General features: G+C 38.7%; 1 protein-coding gene across 4 annotated transcripts in view; it reads right to left on the minus strand.

The window, feature by feature from the left end:
* LOC136863022 (actin nucleation-promoting factor WASL) overlaps nucleotides 1-20,069 on the minus strand; it is a 227,098-nt gene that overhangs the window by 71,440 nt on the left and 135,589 nt on the right. For all 4 annotated transcript variants that reach the window (XM_067139337.2, XM_067139336.2, XM_067139333.2 and 1 more), the window contains one exon: nucleotides 1,375-1,512. In XM_067139337.2, coding sequence (XP_066995438.1) covers nucleotides 1,375-1,512 — 138 coding nt within the window. The remainder of the gene's footprint in view (nucleotides 1-1,374; nucleotides 1,513-20,069) is intronic.

The raw sequence follows: 20,069 nt of genomic DNA on the forward strand, positions 1-20,069 counted from the left end.
ATTCTACATTTGGATGAATGTTTGTATAGGTTCGAGTACCTGGATAACTATAAACATATTATATTAAGAAGAAAATTTGACTCTGGGCATTTTCGTAGTTTGCATTGTCCACAACAAGTTTTCCCACGTCATCCATATTGTGATAAGAAACTGCGACGGTCTGCTTGTTCCATATTATGTGCATGTACTTCGACACAAGTTCTTGCAGGTGTCGACTCAGCTCGCTGTTTTGTTATCCATTCTGATAACCAAATACAATATAGACGATCTTTCAACCTCAAAAATGTCGCCCGCGGTCGCGAGTTATCCTTCGATAAACAAAACACGATGGATCATCCCACTATTTGGTAGCCAGAACTACACGATCCAGGAAGCATGGGCATAATATACAGCATTGCCACATCTCCAGTGAATACTTACTGTAGCAATGAGTGTGCTCTTTAAGTGCTGTCTATGAAATGTAAACTCATAAGTGAATACTTATTATACGGGATCCCTTATTACTTTTTTTTTCTTTTTTGCTAGGGGCTTTACGTCGCACAATCCCTTATTACTTAAGGGTTCCACTTATGTATAAGTGCTGACTATGAATCCTGTTCAATATGGGGCACTTGGCAACCCTAGCTGTATCAAGCTTCCAAATCTCCATCACCATGTATAATTAGAGTTGGAAAAAGTGGAGGTGGGATAGGTTATCCCCAGATTCTCTAATTCCCCCCCCCCCCTCTCACTTTCATTTCAATAATGCTCACCCCCACCTCCCTTCAATGTGCAACTTTAAATGCTGAAAGACTGAATGTGGTTGCACAATGCAAATTAAAACTATCTACTGCAGCAAAAGATAACTCCTGCTGACTTTTCATGATGATAATAATAATAATAATAATAATAATAATAATAATAATAATAATAATAATAATAATAATAATAATAATAATAATAATAATAATAATAAATAATAATAAATAATAACAACAACAACAACAAACAATCGTATGGGCTCAGCTACCGTGTGCAGACATTTCAATTTGACACAATCTGGCTGTCTGCTCCTCAATTTCGACATTCCGTTTTACTCTAGGCCCACTAGATGGCAGACCGAGTAAACCAAAACTCTCTTAGGCGTCTATCGCTGAAATGTACTGAATTTTGTCGGGTAAACACCAAATGTGTCACCAGAGATCTTTTACATGCCGACATCGTATGACATGGAGTGTCGAATGGACTTTTTTCCACCCTTCAAAAATCCGACTACCTCTGCCGGGTTTGAACCCGCATTCTTGGGATACAAAGGCCGACACTCTACCAGTACCAATTACCAACTAGTCTCACAAAAAGATTGAATATTTTTTGACCTTTCCACACAACACTCACCTGAAGTGATTTGTTGTCTCGGCTTAGGCACAGTAGATACTGTGCCATTTGCAATATCACTGTCAATACCAGAGTTACTAGAAATCTGAGAATGTGGATGCTGGTTCATTCCAGAGGCACTATGGCGATTCCGACGCTCTAGAAAATCAGAAGGAAACAAATTTTAAACAGCAATAAAGAAATGTCAATAAATCTAGATACTACCAGCAAATAAACATTTTGTCCAAAAAACTACAGTAACACACAGAAACATGAGATAGAAAATCAAGCATGCTTGTATTTTTAAACAACTGTTGACAACATGATCACAACCATGGGACCTCCAGTTTAATGTGGAATTCAAACCACTTTTCAGTTCTATAATTCCACATTCACTGGCAGCCAAAAACATGCGGTAGAGTGGCAGGAAAGAGAGAAAAGCACAGAAGAGAAGGATTTTTTTTTAAATCTGATATGGAACTCATATTATGAAGGTGCGAAGGAGGTTGGTCTCAGTCATCAAACAGTATAGCAAAGTGACGAAATGTGTTAACATGAGGAAAATTGCATCCCGTTGGGTTCCACATCAACTTAGTGATGTACAGAAATGGCACCGGTATGCACTGGTTGGCATCCACCTGGACAGATACCGCAACAAAGAAGACACATTTCTGCAGCGTATTCTCGCCATTGCTGAAACATGGGCTGAATTAAAGTGCCAATCGAAAGAAAGAAAGAATGAATGAATGAATGAATGAATGAATGAATGAATGGCGTCACCCAGGTTGGCCATGTCCACAAACATTTTGACAGGAACCCTTTCTGATAAGCTTATGCTGATTGTAGCATATGACTATGAGGGTGTTATGCATGCTGTACCTGAGGGACAAACTGTCAACGGTGACTACTTTTGCCAATTTCTGGAGCGACATGTAAGTCCGGCTATGCAGCGCAAACGTCCACGTTAATTGCAAGACAATTGCCTTATCTTGTTGCAAACAATGTCAAGCTCTTATTGCAACTATGGCATTGGGAAGTGTTGGAATACCCTCCATACTAACCAGACACAAGTCGTCGTGACGTCGGCCTATTTCAGAAGTTGAAGGAACCCCTCTGAGGCTGCCGATTTCTTGACATGGCACTTGCACTCTGCACAGCAGGGCACTCCGTCGCTGTCATCAACAGAGACCGCCTTAACAACGATCCCCAACGGCTTCCCGACTTTTGGCATTTACCAGATGACTACAGTGAAGGAATGTAATGCAATTGTACTTTTTAGTTCATTAAATATTTCATTCTGTCAATATTGCTGCTACTTTATTTACAGCCCTTGTACATTCTTCCCTTTTTTTGTTGGTTCACTTCCCAAGTATTGAAGTGTTCTACTATTACCAGTTCCTTGTCTCCAATTACGATAGCTCCTTTTCCTTCTTTACTTCCTCTACTCATCATCACAGTCTTGCTCTTCTTCCCGTTGATCCTCAATCCCCGTTGTTTAATCCTTCTATTCCGTACATTCAGCTGTTGTGAACCACCTCATCTTCTCTCCAGGTCACATTATCATCTTCAAACATCATTCATTACATTCTTTCTTTCCCCTCTGCCATTATGAACAGCAAAGGTGACAACACACTCCTTTATTTTAGCCCGCTGTCAATTTCAAACCATTCTGTTCTACCTAGTGTTATCTTCACACAGCTGTAACAGTTATCATATATTGCTTTTATCATTGTTATTACTTCTTTGCCAATGCCAGTGTGTCTGTCTTTCCCAAACATCTCATCTGGGGATGCTGTTTTATGCCTTTCCTAAGTCTATAAACGTCCCTACTATATACTTCCCACTTTTCCATGATCTATCTCTGAATGAAAATGGGTTCTACTGTTGACCTTCCACTTCTGAATCCAAAATGTTCTTCTTGTAACGGACTTTCCACCTTTACTATAGTTCTTCTTTCCATTATCCTCTTCATTATCTTGGCGACATGGGAGAGGATGGTGAATCATCGGTAGTTATTGCACATCTTATCTCCTTTCTTGAATATTTGTATTTGTGCAGGTGTCAGATAAAAATCAGTCAAATACAAATTTAAGTCATATAACTCGTGCATAAACTTTTGTGTCATTTAATATGACAACAATAATTGTAATCTATCAGTTTCATGTCCGTATTGATACTTTGTATTTACAATCACAAAGAATGGGTACCGTCCACCTAATCAATACTTTATTATATCTTATTACTAAGCAGTACCAGTTTCGACCTTCACAGAGGTCATCCTCAGCTGGTCATGAGATCTAAAGCTAACTTAATATATAATTTTAAAACATTACTAAATCTAATGAAGAATGTCACATGATGTGATAATATTAAAATATACAATATATAAAATATACAATGATATGATGTATCTTCTGGTTTAAAAAACAAGCATCAAGATTCTATGACATGTATATGTTACATAAAATTCTAGTGTACTGTTCGCGAGTAATAGATAATTTGGTGAAATAGAATTTCTATACGTAAAATGGTTTATGGCATTCTTGAGATACACTTTGAAATTCAGTTCATATTGGTGAATCGTTATACACATTCATTGGTATGTTTATGCTAAGCATTCTGGAACATTCTATGATGTGGATGTAATAAAAATTATCATCATCACATAATACACTAAAATACGATAAAATGTTCACAGTATTCTTGTGGTACGCTTTGGAATTATATTAATTTGTACGTTCACAGGCATGTTTGTACCAAGCATTCTACAATGTTCAATGATGTATATTGTTTTTCTTTCAAGTTCATATGATTAAGAATGTTGGATGATGAACATCAAAATATTATGGTGTGTCATTAGTTTTCTTGGTACTAATCTCGTTAAAAGATATTGAGTAGGTGCAGATGCTCCCTCTTTGTGGTTTTGTTGTTGGACATGCAGTGATATAATACTGTTGACTGGTCGAATGTGTAGAGTTAGGGAGCACCTCGTGTACTATGTATGTGTTTTCCGGTGTTCAACATTTATTAACGTGATGGTTGAACTTTGTTAATGTTAGTGGTATTACTCACCATGCATTATTCGAGTGCAGGTTAGATTCTTTTGCGATGGTGATGATTACCAATTTTAGGAAACCACATGCGATTGTTCATTCAACTTTGAATTATATTGTGTAGGATTAATTAACATGACAATGTATATTTTATATGCCACTTATTCCAGACCTTGCGAGCAGCTGACATGTGACATCCATGTGAACAGAGAGATCATTAGTTCATTCTATTTCATTTTACCATTCATAGAAGATTGACATCAATTTTGAGGTTCTATTTTAATTGTAACCTGAAAGTAAGTTATCCATTTATTTAAATGTCAATTATAGTATTTATTACCATAATTTCTGGTTCAGTGGAACGTTTCAATTTAGATGCATATTTAAGTATTTTTAGCACAAAATATTTTCATGATGTCAGGTTGTGACACAACATGGTGCGATAATTTTATTTTATATTATTTGGCAATGGGGAGCCTCCGTGGTTCAGACGGCAGCGCGTTGGCCTCTCACCGCTGGATACCGTGGTTCAAATCCCGGTCACTCCATGGGAGATTTGTGCTGGACAAAGCGGAGGCGGGACAGGTTTTTCTCTGGGTACTCTTGTTTTCCCTGTCATCTTTCATTCCAGCAACACTCTCCATTCTCATTTCATAACATCTATCAGTCATTAATAAATCACTTTGGGAGTGGCGACTCCATCGTACTAATAGCCTATATCTGCTTCATTCATTACATCACTGACTCTGTCAATGACTGGAAAACAGGTTGTAGGTTTTCATTTTCATTATTTGACAATTACTTGCAATTGAATTTTGGAGCACCATGCCTTGCTGAAGAGCAAGTTAAATCAGTAAATGAAGTCTTGTCTCATTAATGATTGACTCAAGTATGACCGGAGGCTGCTTAGATTCAATTAAGGGTCCATTCGGTGGTTGTGCTACGTGCTATTACAATCGGTGGATAAACTCAGTTAAAAAAAATTCAGAGTTTGGTCATGGAAACTGAATTTTCACAGGTCAAGTGAATCAACCAACAGTGTTACTTAAAATTCAATGTAATAATTTTCAGGTTTTAACGTCCTTTGCTTCTCCTTTCTAATCATGGCAGTTTATGTTTAACAAATATAAGAAGTAAGATAGAGGTTCATTATATTTTGTGTTGTAAATTTTCTTTTGTTTGTTGATGCTTCACATCCTTAATTTGCACAGATTTTAATTTTCGATTTAATAAATTTATATTAGCCTATTTCTTCGATTTTATTTCACATAGGAGAGATTTCCTTCATACCCCATCATGGGATAGTGGAGCACTGATGCGCAGGTGTGTTCTCTGCGCACCACACGCCCCCTGTGCCAGCGGCAGTTGTATAGGAAACCTTGTGAGCAGTGGCTGTGCATGTGACAGGTGTAACATGGAACATCGTCGTGAGCTGACACCGTTCGAACGGAGTATGGTGGTCGGTGCCCGACGGATGGGAAGTGCGATTTGGGAAGTGGTCCGGGAATTCGGCTTCACACGATCAACCGTGTCCAGGGTGTTACGTGAATGGTTAAATGCGGGTGTCACCGTCCACAACAGATGAACGACCGGCCGTCCAGCCACCCTCGATGACCGTGACCGGCGACATCTGAGACGGATTGTCAATAGTGACAGACAGGCAACCGTGCAACAAATCACGGCTCAATTCAACACAGGCCATGCTAGACACGTCTCTCAGTGGACAATCCGTAGGAACATGGGTTCTATGGGGTATGGGAGCAGGCGCCGCACACGGGTGCCACTGTTAACCCAACATCATCGGCACAACGACGCGCATTTGTCGCCAGTCACCAGGGATGGACACTGGAACAATGGCGTAACGTGATATGGTCGGACGAATCACGATTTCAACTGTACCATGCCGATGGGAGGCACCATGTATGGCGCAGACCACATGAAGCGATGGATCCCGCTTGCCTCGAAGGTGTGGTCCAGGGCGCTGGTGTCTCTGTTATGATCTGAGGTGCATTTTCCTGATATAGAATGGGCCCCTTAGTTGTTCTGGAAGAGACTTTGAATGGTACGCGGTATGTTGAGCTGCTCGGAGACCATCTCCACCCATTTTTGGCCTTCCAGCGCCCAGATGGTTCTGCGGTGTTTCAAGATGATAACGCGCCACCACACTGCTCCCACGTCGCCTGGGAATGGTTCCAGGAACATGCAGCGGAGGTTCAACGACTGCCATGCCACCCAGGAGCCCCGATATGAACCCTATCGAGCATATCTGGAATGTCCTGGAACGCAGGCTCCGTGCCATGGATCCTGCACCCACGAACAGACCAGCATTGGCGGCCGGTCTGCAAATGATTTGGTGTCAGCTGCGTCCAGAGGACTACCAGAGACTTGTCAACTCACTTCCACGGCGTCTCACTGCAGTTCGCAGGGCCAGAAGAAGCCCCACACGCTATTAGGTGACTATCCCACGACATTTGCTGAGTCAGTGTACAACTACAGCTTGCCAGGATGTGACTTGCAAATGCTTACATTTGTTGCTTTCTTACAAGCTTCATTTTTACCCAGTTTCGTTCGTATTGTCCACAGCGTCCACTACCTTTCCCAGAAGACAATTTTATGTCGTTTTAAACAGTAGTTTACCCTGCAATCAATTATTCATCTGTGTATCTGCAACAGATGTCCTGCCCATAGATTCTGTTTTGGGGGTAGGGAGGGACAGGACATTCTCATCGCCACTTTCTCACGTAAGTTGCAGAGCTGGATCTTCTTGGTGATCTTGTGGTAACAGAATACTAGAATAAATCTGTACTGCTTTCCATAGCATTCTAGTTGACAGCTATCAAGAACTTCCTAACATTTTGCCCCCTTCTCTTAATTGTGCTGTAACTGCAGCATGAACTGACTTGGTGTGTTTGGTAATAATACAAGCTTAGATGTCTTGACAGTTCATAATAATTGTTTCCTTTCCATTTTACATTGCTTTAGTATCATTTTGTTTTACCTTTGCTTGAATCACTACATTTGGTAAACCTTCACTTTTCCTTTCTCTTTTGCCTTCTTTTTATTTCAATTTGCTTTACATTGCACCGACACAAATAGGTCTTATGGCAACTATGGGATAGGAAAGGCCTAGGATTGGGAAGGAAGCGGCCATGGCCTTAATTAGGGAACAGCCACAGCATTTACCTGGTGTGAAAATGGGAAATCACGGAAAACAGTCTTCAGGGCTGCCAACAGTGGGATTCAAACCCACTATCTCCCGGATGTAAGCTCACAGCTGGGCACCCCTAACTGCATGGCCAACTCGCCTGGTCTTTACTTTTCTTCCACACTGTACAAACAAAATGAGTTTTCCAAAGATGCATATTCACCAGCTCAGGTGAAGTGTAATCATAATCTGTAGATAAAAATAGTCTTTAATCCAAGTACAGAACCATCATTTCAAGTACGATTCTTGCTACCACAGAGTGATTATTCTTGGTTGGAACCATTCCTTGCCCAGCATGAATAATTATCCTTTATGTATAACTAGAAGTTTTACAAAATTTGAACACTATAGAGCCATACAAGCAAGAATTCCCTAGGGGATTGTGCTTGAATGATAACCTCCCTTCCAAGCGAATTGGTAAGGGCCGCATAGCTGTAAGCTTGCGTTCAGGAGATGATTAGCTCGAGCCCTATCATCAGCAGCTATGCAGATGGTTTTTTGTGGTTTCCCATTTCTTCACCAGGAAATGAAGGCCATGATCATTTCCTTCCATGTCCGAGCACTTTCCTATCCCATTATCACTGAAAACCTTTCTCATTTAGTGCAACGTTAAGCAAGCTTACAGTTTTGTGTGGCTGTTGATACTGTTTTCATAGCCACAGGACCTCCAGTTTTATGTGGAATCCGAACTGCAGGGTCGTGATGTTTTAAAAAGTTGTACATGCACAGGCTGGGATTTGAGCCACCTTGGTGAGATTCATGTACTGTATAACCATTTAACAGCTAGGAGTCTGATTTCATGAAATTAAGTTTGCTATCATACAAAGATGAAACAGTATTTCCTATAGTTTGGCTAATGTTTTGTCATTGGCAAAGAGTCAGAGTCTCCAGAGTAACTGGAATCTATTCCTACTCATTACTTCTTGAGTAACTTTAGTGTAAAAACTTGAAAATGACTACTGAACTAAGTACATACATACATACATACATACATACATACATACATACATATATACATCATTATAGACCGTTATGCCTTTCAGCGTTCAGTCTGCAAGCCTCTGTGAATTTACTAAATGTCGCCACAATTCTCTATTTGCAAGTAGTGCTGTAGCCTCATTTAGTTCTATACCTCTAATCCTTAAATCATTAGAAACTGAGCCTAACCATCGTCGTCTTGGTCTCCCTCTACTTCTCTTACCCTCTGTAACACAGTCCATTTTTCTCCTAGGTAACCTATCCTCCTCCATTCGCCTCACATGACCGCACCATCAAAGCCAGTTTATGCGTACAGCTTCATCCCTCATTCCGAGTACCCTCCTGACATTGTTCCCACCTGTTTGTAAAAGCAATCATTCTCACTACTTTCATGTCTGTTACTTCTAACTTACGAAGAAGATATCCTGAATCCACTCAGCTTTTGCTCCCATAAAGCAAAGTTGGTCTGAAAACAGGCCAATGTAAAGATAGTTTCGTCCAGGAGCTGACTTCCTTCTTAGAGAATACTGTTGATCGCAACTGCAAACTCACTGCATTCATTAGCTTTACTGCACCTTGATTCAATCTCACTTAATATATTACCATCCTGGGAGAAGACGCATCCTAAATACTTGATATTATCTACCTGAACAAAGTACTGTCCACAAGAAAACAAAGGAATTTCCTCACTTCTTCTCACTGAAACAACTTGATCTGCTTAATTTGTCGGATAATAGAAATTGCTCGGCATTATGGTTTGCTTCTGATACCATTAAACTGGTAACTTCATCCTCAATAAACAAACCACAAATATCACTTTAGAAAACCTCGTATGTCTATGAACCCAGCCTAGTTTCAGCTCCTGTGGAAGGAATATCAGCCTTACTGCCAGCAGAAGGGTCCCATTTGTCAGTTACACTTGTGTTGTGTCTGTATCCTGGTTTGAAGTAACACCCTCCCTTCCACTCTCGTGCTTTTATAATTGTTACTAACTCCCGGTATTTTGCTATCTGTACTTGGGTCAAAATCACTAGCTAAAATGACCACCGTGATCTGAATTAGTTAACAAAATGACTGAATTTAAATTCGTATAAGTCTCTCACCTGTAGATTTATTCATTACACTCAGTTCATGCATAATATCATGTAAAAAAACAAAAAAATTAACTTCACCTGCCAACGATTCGAGTGAATCACATGAAAATTAGACAATCATTGTTAAAATGACATTATCATACCTGTATGGTATTGTCTCTCACAGGGATGTAAGCAAAAAAAACCACCTTTACTACTAGTTTTACCTGCCTCTCTTGTGGTGCCTGGTGGTGGATGACCTTCTGCGGGAGTTGAACAAGCATGGATATTACTCAATAGGATTTGCAAATGATATCACAATTATCAAAGGGAAATTACCCTCAACAGCCTCAGAAGTGTTCCAATTAGCAATGTAAAGGATGGAAAATTGGTGTAACAAACAAATTAGGGGCTCTTAAGAAAGTACTTCTGTTTGGTGTACGGTTGCCATTTTCTAACCATGTCAAATATCTTGGACATATTTTATACAAGAGATCAACTTGGAAAAATCATACGGAATGCCTCATAAATAAAGCGTACAGCTACTGTAACCTATTGTGATGTATTGGATTTACATCACTATAATAAGACCCAAAAACTCTTGCGCTGCATTGGTTTGGTGGTACAGGAAGAATCTTAACATGTTACAAAGATTGTCCTGCATTTGTATAATGCAAGCCTTTCGTACCACTACTACAACAGCACTGGATGCATTGCTGGGCCTTCCACCTCCTAACATCTGGTTAGAGACGGAAACTAGATTGGCCCACTATAGACTCCAGTAAAGTTGATGACCCATTTTAAGGGAATCCAAAACATCTCAAATTTATCCGGGACGAAACGTTAGATCATGTGCCCAACATGAGACCTGACAAAAGGCACCATCTTACTGTTACAAATAAAACTCTGTTTCATTACTCTAATTTATTTCATGATGACCCAATAAATGCATGCACGCACGCACGCGCACACACACACACACAGATGCAATTCTAATCAGCTTTCAATGGCCACAGGTACAAACTGCTTGCTGTCTATTTACAAGTCCCTCTTTCTTACGGCACAGCAGGCGGTCCAGCCCGCTGTTATACCTGCGGAAATTTAATCCTTACTTTCACTTCCTCAAGTCCGGTCACCTCATGCAGCAGCTGTGTGTAGACCGCTGGATCTAAACATAGGGCTATGGGCCACTCGACACACGATGCCTGTTCGTTGGTTCGACTCCACAGACAGTGCAGTAATTCATACAGTCACATGCAGTGAACAACTAAACAGCACAACAGCAGGAGGATACTCACAACAGTGTACATCAACATAAGCCCACACTCACGGTAACGGATTCCCTCAATGACTCACGCTGAGATTCAGTCCACAGAAATACACGAACACACAGTACAGTGTTCCATTCTGTCGTCTCCAGCCCACCTACTCACTGGTCTCTCCGACACCACAAAAAAAAACAGCTCTTCATTCATACCTCGGTGGGACACTAGAAACAACGAACACCTGTTGCCCTCAAGCCAGCCACAGAACCCCAACACACTGACTCCACCATAGAGCCCAACACTGTGCCTGAATGTCTGCGGCTAGACTCCCTTTTTATAGCTCGGGTGATTTGAGCCAGAATTTTCATGAGATGGCTAGAGGGAGAACACTCCCGTTGAATCTCCAAGAAACTCATACGTAAGCCGGCCGACGAGAACAATACACGGAAAGGCCGGCCCCACCCCACAGGCCGGTTAGGAGATCCCAGGTCGTCTGGAGTCGCTAGTCCCTTCCTGGAAGTACCGAAAGGGGCTACCATGAGGCTGGCACGTAACAGTATTAATTTGAAACAAACTTTGCAGTATCCTATCCTGATCATAACAATTGGAAAGCAAAGGAATTTGTAAAATTAAATCAAGGACCATCCTTTATCCTTTAGTTTTTTTTTTTTTTTGCTAGGGGCTTTACGTCGCACCGACACAGATAGGTCTTATGGCGACAATGGGATAGGAAAGGCCTAGGAGTTGGAAGGAAGCGGCCGTGGCCTTAATTAAGGTACAGCCCCAGCATTTGCCTGGTGTGAAAATGGGAAACCACGGAAAACCATCTTCAGGGCTGCCGATAGTGGGATTCGAACCTACTATCTCCCGGATGCAAGCTCACAGCCGCGTGCCTCTACGAGCACGGCCAACTCGCCCGGTATCCTCCTCCTTTAGTCTTGGCATGTATGCCAAGGTATTTCAAGCATCAAGAACAGCCATAACAAAAGGAACATTCTGAATACTCTCCAGCAGTCAGGCGGCTCTGAAGGTTCTGGAGTCTTGACCATTTAATCTAAACTGGTACTTAAATGCCTAGATACAATCGTTAAACTAGCTAAACACAACTAAGTTAAGGTGATGTGGGAGCAGGGACATGAAAGAATTCAGGGCAATGAGAAGACTGACAGCATGGCCAAGGAGAGCTCTCAGTTTATTCACAGAATCTGAGCCAGTATTTGGACATTCATTATCATCCTCCTCCTTTCCTGTTATCCAATTCCTGCTGGGTCGGCGCATTTATGCCACTTCTTCACCTTCCTCTCTCCTTCCACCATTCCTCTTCCATAATTTTGTCCCAGTCCAGGCTTCTTCTTCTTCTTCTTCCTCTTCTTCTTCCCACCGTCCTCCTCCTCCCCCTCCTCCTCATGAAATGACCAACCTTGTTCACTGTCTCCCTCTTTTCCTCAAACTTAACCATCTGTTTTGTATTCTTTTCTCCTCCATCCTCTTCACATGTCTAAACCATATTAATTTACACCTATCAATTCTCTCATTTAGGTTTTCCATTCCAAATTTGTTTCTTACATCTTCGTTACTCAATCTGTCTTTCCTTGTCTTTCCTATCATACTTCTTAAGTACTTCAAATTGCTGGCACCAATTCTACTCTCCTCCCTACTTGTCACTGTCCAGGTCCTAGCTACTTAAGTCAATATGGGTGCATAGTACATTTTATACATTATCTCTTTACACTTCCTTATTCCAGACAAGGTTTCTTACACTCTTGTAGAATGCATTGCCCTCTTGCTAATCTCCATGCCCAGCCTTGAATTCTGCATTAAATCACTCCCTACATATTTGAAACTGTCAACAATTTAAAGGCTTTAACCACCAATTTTCACACTGCCTTTCCCTTGTCTTTGTCCAATTGATATCAGCATGATCTTGCTTTTCTTTGCACTGATTTTCATCCCATTCTCTTCAATTATCTTGTACAGTACATCAAGTTGTTCAACTTCTTTGCTGTTCGTTCCCCAGACATCAATATCATCTGCAAATAGTAATATCATCATCTTGCTATTCCATTTATGCTTCCTATGTTTCCTTTATAATTTCATCCATAACCATCAGAAACAAAAGAGGTGACAGCACACTCCCCTGCGTTAGTCCAGTTTCATTTCTAAACTATTACATCCTTCCAATCAGAGACTGTATGCTACTGATGCAGTTGTTGTACATTGCTTGCACCAATTCTACAGTTTGTGCACACGGTCTCTTTTTGACCATGGTTTCCCAAACCTCCTCCCTGGGTACACTATCGTATGCCTTTCCTACATCTATGAATAACATGACCAGATCCTACCCATATTTCCAATTCTTTTCCATTAATTGCCTCATGTTGAAGAATGAGTCCACTGTAGATCTTCCACTTCTAAAGCCATACTGTTCCTCTTCCAACTCTCCTTTTACCTTCTCTTCATTCTCCATTCATTCAATCAATCAATCAATCAATCAATCAATCAATCAATCAATCAATCAATCAATCAATCAATCAATCAATACTGATATGCATTTAGGGCAGTCACCCAGGTGGCAAATTTTCTATCTGTTGTTTTCCTAGCCTTTTCTTAAATGATTTCAAAGAAATTGGAAATTTATTGTACATCTCCCTTGGTAAGTTATTCCAATCCCTAACTCCCCTTCCTATAAATGAATATTTGCCCCAATTTGTCCTCTTGAATTCCAACTTTATCTTCATATTGTATCTTTCCTACTTTTGAAAACACTACTCAAACTTATTCATCTACAGATGTCATTCCACGCCATCTGTCCACTGACAGCTTGGAACATACCACTTACAAGTAACTATTCTCATTTTGGTTCCGTATTGAAGTTGACGTATGTCTCAAATATTATTACAATATTATAAGTCCACCTATTCAATACAATACAATATGATCCACTATTTCATATGGTCAAAAATTTTATACATATAATACATAAAAGTCAATGGTACATGTTTACCCTCCGTACGGGCATCATCAGCCTATATCAATCTTAAAAATAATACATATGGAGTCATTCTAATCTTATAAATTATAGGTTAAAATGTTGAAAAATGATTTCATAAAACATTATACAATAACATCTAAAACAACGATAATGCACCAAAGTATGTTAAAAGAGAGTAAATTAACTGTTTTTGAAGATTAAAATGTGGTTAAACATGAATTTTGAGAGTTTAAAACTAAAATGGATCCTTTTTTTATAATATCATTAAGACTGTGATGGCCTTGAGTGTAAACACAATCATCAAAGGGGGATGTTTCTTCAATTCCCATAGTTTGAAACCAAGATGGTAAAATCACTGTCAGTTATTTGAAACGGAAGTGTGAATGTAATAAACATGTTAAAATGTATACGGTTGGTATATCTGAAAGTAATCGACTACCAACATAATTACTGACATACGTTTTATCATTAGCAACGCCTCGACAAGAAGTTCCATTTTCTTTTCTACTTTCAGATATACCAACCGTATACATTTTAACATGTTTATTACGTTCACACTTCTGTTTTAAATCACTGACAGTGATTTTACCATCTTGGATTCAAACTATGGGAATTGAAGAAACATCCCCCTTTGATGATTGTTTTTACACTCAAGGCCATCACAGTCTTAATGATATATAAAAAAAAAAAGGATCCATTTTAGTTTTAAACTCTAAAAATTCATGTTTAACCACGTTTTAATCTTCAAAAACAGTTAATTTACTCCCTTTTAACATACTTTGGTGCATTATCGTTGTTTTAGATGTTATTGTATAATGTTTTACGAAATCATTTTTCAACATTTTAACCTATAATTTATAAGATTAGAATGACTCCATATGTATTATTTTTAAGATTGATATAGGCTGATGATGCCCGTACGGAGGGTAAACATGTACCATTGACTTTTATGTATTATATGTATAAAAATTTTGACCATATGAAATAGTGGATCATATTGTATTGTATTGAATAGGTGGACTTATAATATTGTAATAATATTTGAGACATACATACCACTTAGTCGAACAGCTCATCTCCTTTCTCCCAAGCCTCCCCAACCCAAACTTTACAACATTTTTGTAACGCTACTCTTTTGTCGGAAATCACCCAGAACAAATCAAACTGCTTTTCTTTGGATTTTTTCAAGTTCTTGAATCAAGCAATCCTGGTGAGGGCCCCATACACTGGGACCATACTCTAGTTGGGGTCTTACCTCAGACTTATATGCCCTCTCCTTTACATCCTTACTACAACCCCTAAATACCCTCATAACCATGTGCAGAGATCTGTATCCTTCATTTACAACCATATTTGTGTGATTACCCCAATGAAGATCTTTCCTTATATTAACACCAAGGTACTTACAATGATCCCCAAATGGAACTTTCTCCCCCATCAATGCAATAAATAAAAATGAGAGGAATTTTTCTATTTGTGAAACTCACAACCTGACTTTTAACACTGTTTATCATCATACCATTGCCTACTGTCTATATCACAACATTATTGAGGTCATTTTGCAGTTGGTCACAATCTTGTAACTTACGTATTACTCTGTACAGAATAACATCGTCCACAAAAAGTCTTATCTCTGATTCCACTTCTTTACACATATCATTGATATATATATAAGAAAACATAAAGGTCCAATAATACTGTCCTGAGGAATTACCTTCTTAATTATTACAGGGACAGATAAAGCTTCGCCTGCGCTAATTCTCTGAGTTCTATTTTCTAGAACCATAGCCACCCATTCAGTCACTCTTTTGTCAAGTCCAATTGCACTCATTTTTGCCAGTTGTCTCCCATGATCTACCCTGTCATATGCCTTAGATAGGTCAATCGCAATACAGTCCATCTGACCTCCTGAATCCACGATATTTGCTATATCTTGCTGGAATCCTACATGTTGAGCTTCAGTGGAATAACATTTCCTAAACCCAAATTGCCTTCTATCAAACCTGTTATTAATTTCACAAACATGTCTAATATAATCAGAAAGAATGCTTTCCCAAAGCTTACATGCAATGCATGTCAAACTGACTAGCCTGTAATTTTCAGCTTTATGTCTACCACCCTTTCCTTTATACACAGGGGCTACTATAGCAACTCTCTATTCATTTGGTATAGCTCCTTCTTGCAAACAATATTCAAATAAATACTTCAGATATGGTACTCTATCCCAACCCACGGTCTTTAGTATCGATTCCAGCTGCTTTTCCAGTTTTCAACTTTTGTATCTTACTGTAAATGTCATTGTTGTCATAGGTAAATTATAATACTTCTTTAGTATTAGTCACCTCCTCTATCTGGACATTATCCTTGTAACCAACAATCTTTACATACTGCTGACTGAATACTTCTGCCTTTTGAAGATCATTGCATACACACACTCCCCTTGTTCATTTATGATTCCTGGAATGTCCTTCTTGGAACCTCTTTCTGTCTTAAGGTACTTATACATACCCTTCCATTTTTCACTAAAAATTTGTATGACCACCAATTATGCTTGCCATCATATTATCCTTACCTGACTTCTTTGCTAGATTCAATTTCCTATTAAGTTCCTTCAATTTCTCCTTACTTCCACAGCCATTTCTATTTCTTTCCATCTGCACCTCCTCCTTAGTCTCTTTATTTCTCTATTATAATATAGTGGATCTTTACCATTCCTTACCACCTTTAAAGATACAAACCTATTTTCACATTCCTCAACAATTACTTTAAATCCATCCCAGAGTCTGTTTACATCTTTATTTACCGTTTTCCACCGATCATAGTTACTTTTAAAAAAAAAAAACCCATGCCTCTTATCAGCCATATGCTACTGCCTAATAGTCCTAATTTTAATATCTTCCTTTCTTTCACATCTATGTTTAACTACCACAAAAACAGCTTCGTGATCACTAATACCATCTATTACTTCAATATCTCTACAGAGCTCATCTGGTTTTACCAGCACCACATCCACAACATTCTTCCCTCTAGTTGGTTCCATCACTTTCTGAATCAGATGCCCTTCCCATATTAACTTATTTGCCATTTGTTGGTCATGCTTCCTGTCGTTCGTATTAGCTTCCCAATTGACATTTGGTAAATTGAGATCACCCGCTACAATCACATTCCTTTCCTTATCGTTTCCCACATAGCTGATTATCTTATCAAATAATTCTGAATCAGCGCCAGTGCTACCCTTTCCCGGTCTGTACACTCCCAAGACATCAAGTATTTGAAGAACGAGTCCACTATAGATTTCCCACTTAAAAAACCCACACTGCTCCTCTTGCAACTCTCCTCCTACCTTCTTCTAATTCTCCTCTCTAATATCCTTCCCAGTATTTTCACCACTTGCGATACGTGTGTGATTCCTCTATAGTTATCACATACTTTTTTGTCCCCCTTCTTATAGACTGGTATTATTATTCCTTTTTCTCAGTTTTCTGGCCTACGTTTATGTATGTATATTAAAAACTAGCTGTTACCTGCGGCTTTGCTCGCGTGAATTTTGTGATTTGATCAAAGTAATCATTCCCCCTTACTGCACTAGGACAGTATCTGAATATCCCTAAAGTATAAAAACTCGCCAAAAAACTTAGCTTCTTTTACCTCAGAACCTCTTTGTAAACCACGTTGTGGTATTGCGTTTTGGGGCTAAGATGACCAGGCTACTCTCAAAGCAAACTCTGAAACATGCGACATAGAACTGTACATGTGAGAAACAGTCCTCTCTCAAGTCGGGGGGAATCTTTATTTTGAAAGTAGGTTTCAAATACCTATTTCCACGTTTGTAATATCTTCAGTTTTTAAGATATAAGTAACCCTATAAAAGTAATTCAACTCCTCCTTTACTTCTTTCCAACTCCTCCTGCCATCTCCCCTCCCCTCCCAAGTGCATTTTCCAAAACAAAAACAAAAAATACGTGCTGCTTTATTTTTAAAGGGGATTCCAAATACCAAATTCTACGTCTGTTTTTATACTTTAGAGATGTTCAGATACTGTCTTAGTGCAGTACGGAGAAATGATTATTTTGATCAAATTACAAAATTCACGCGAGCGTATCTGCAGGTAACAGCTAGTTTTCGAGATATACTAATTATAAAACCTCACCCCATTTTCACCTCTTTTAACCCCCATTGAAGTGAATGTTCCAAAAACAAAACAAAAATATGTTTATTTTTAAAGGAGATTTCATGTACCAATTTTTACGTCTATAACATCTTCAGTTTTTGAGATATAAGTATCCTCATTAAAATATTCAACCCCTTTTCCCTTTTTTAGCCCCTTAAGTAGATTTTGCAAAAACAAAAAAATATTTGTTTCTTTATTTTTAAAGGAGATTCCAAATACCAATTTTCACATCTTTAACCTGTAAAGTTTTTGAGATGTGGATATACTCGTTTTAAAATTCAATCCCATTTTCGCTCCCTTAGCAATGGAATAGCCAAAAATCCTTCCTTATTGAGCACCTACACTGTAATATAAATGTATCCCCGAAATTTCATTTCTTTATATCCAGTAGTTTTGGCTCGGCGACGATGAATCAGTCAGTCAGTCAGTCAGAACAAGTTATTTTATAGACTGTATCCAGATAAAGAGTTTTGTCTGTACATTGCTCAGAATTTTAAAATATTGGTATTTCTGTATCGATCATGTCCACAGTAACAAGAAATGCCTCTAACTTTCTGTCATCTTTGTCTGTCTGTCTGTCTGTCTGTCTGTCTGTCTGTCTGTCTGTCTGTCTTTTTCTCTATCTGTGTGTATGTAAGTACACGGATCACGAGAAAATGACCAAAGAGAATTTAATGAAAATCGGTAGGTAAAGTCTACATTAATATCTACATTAATAGTAGTCATACTGATAACCACTACATAACTAAAGTTATATAGAAATAAATGTACGGTCATTTATGTCTTATACATACCTTACGGGCTATAATAACGGAGATATTAATGAACTTTAATTTTTGTTGCTAAGTCCATGTCAACACCGAACCACAAGAAAATAGGTGGACAGAATTGAATGAAAATCGATATGTTAAGTCAGGGAATACGTCACTAAAGTCGAGGCTAAACATTATTTTATTCACACTGGATGAAATGGTAGTTTAGGGGTAGTCGCCTAAAATTTAATTCTTAAATATATATGTTATTGGTCTTATCAAAAACTACTACATAATAAAAATTATGGAGAATACAATTTCCAATCATTTATGTCTAATAGTTTTACCACACCGACTATGAATTTAGACTTTTGTTGTTTACTACATACCAACGCCGAGCATCGCTAATGGGGAAATACTGTTCAATCATTTTAAATGGCGATGGTTTTGGTCATGATTGTCTTAACGTGTAAGTCATCGGTACATATCAACAAGGATAATTGTGAAGATTTTTATAAAAATGAGAAAAAATCATAAAGGAATGAACACTTACAGATTAAGACAAGAGGGAGTCATGAAAGAAGGAAGGACTCTGCATACATTAGATGTCCTAATATCACAGAGTCAGAAGAAAACAAAATGTTAAGACCTACAATAACAAAAAAATCATAAAAATGATCAACAACAACATTACACTGACCATTATGTGACATGATTAGTCTCTTCTGCTGCCACTCATTTCCAATAGGTTAGTTTACTGTTGCGTCCCGAGTAAAAGAGCATGACTGAATATTGGCAGAAAGTAGCTGGAGAGTTAGAAAACTTGGGACTTGTTATATGATTTCCCGTCAATGATGTGTTCTACAGCAAGTTACTTCATATAATTCCACACAGAATTCTTTTACTGCCAACTCCATCTGTTTCCATCTTTTGTGTAAATTAGTCTCTTTTTCGTCTCTTACCAATTTCTTATATTTCCTTTTATTATCCTTTTGTTTTCTTTTCTTTTATCTCTATTCCATTCTTGCCATGCTTTGTTCTTTTCTTTCACTGCTTCTCTCACCTTCACATTCTGCTACGGTGTCTCCTTTTCCTTCACTCTCGTCTATGTTCTATCACAGACACACACTGTCTCACTTACAAATGCCCTATTCATCTTCCACATTGCCTACTTCAGTAACCGGAATTTGTTGTTTCAGTCTCTCCAGAAATTCTTCCTGTACATTC

This window comes from Anabrus simplex, chromosome 2 (assembly GCF_040414725.1).
Source record: "Anabrus simplex isolate iqAnaSimp1 chromosome 2, ASM4041472v1, whole genome shotgun sequence".
NCBI lineage: Eukaryota > Metazoa > Arthropoda > Insecta > Orthoptera > Tettigoniidae > Anabrus > Anabrus simplex.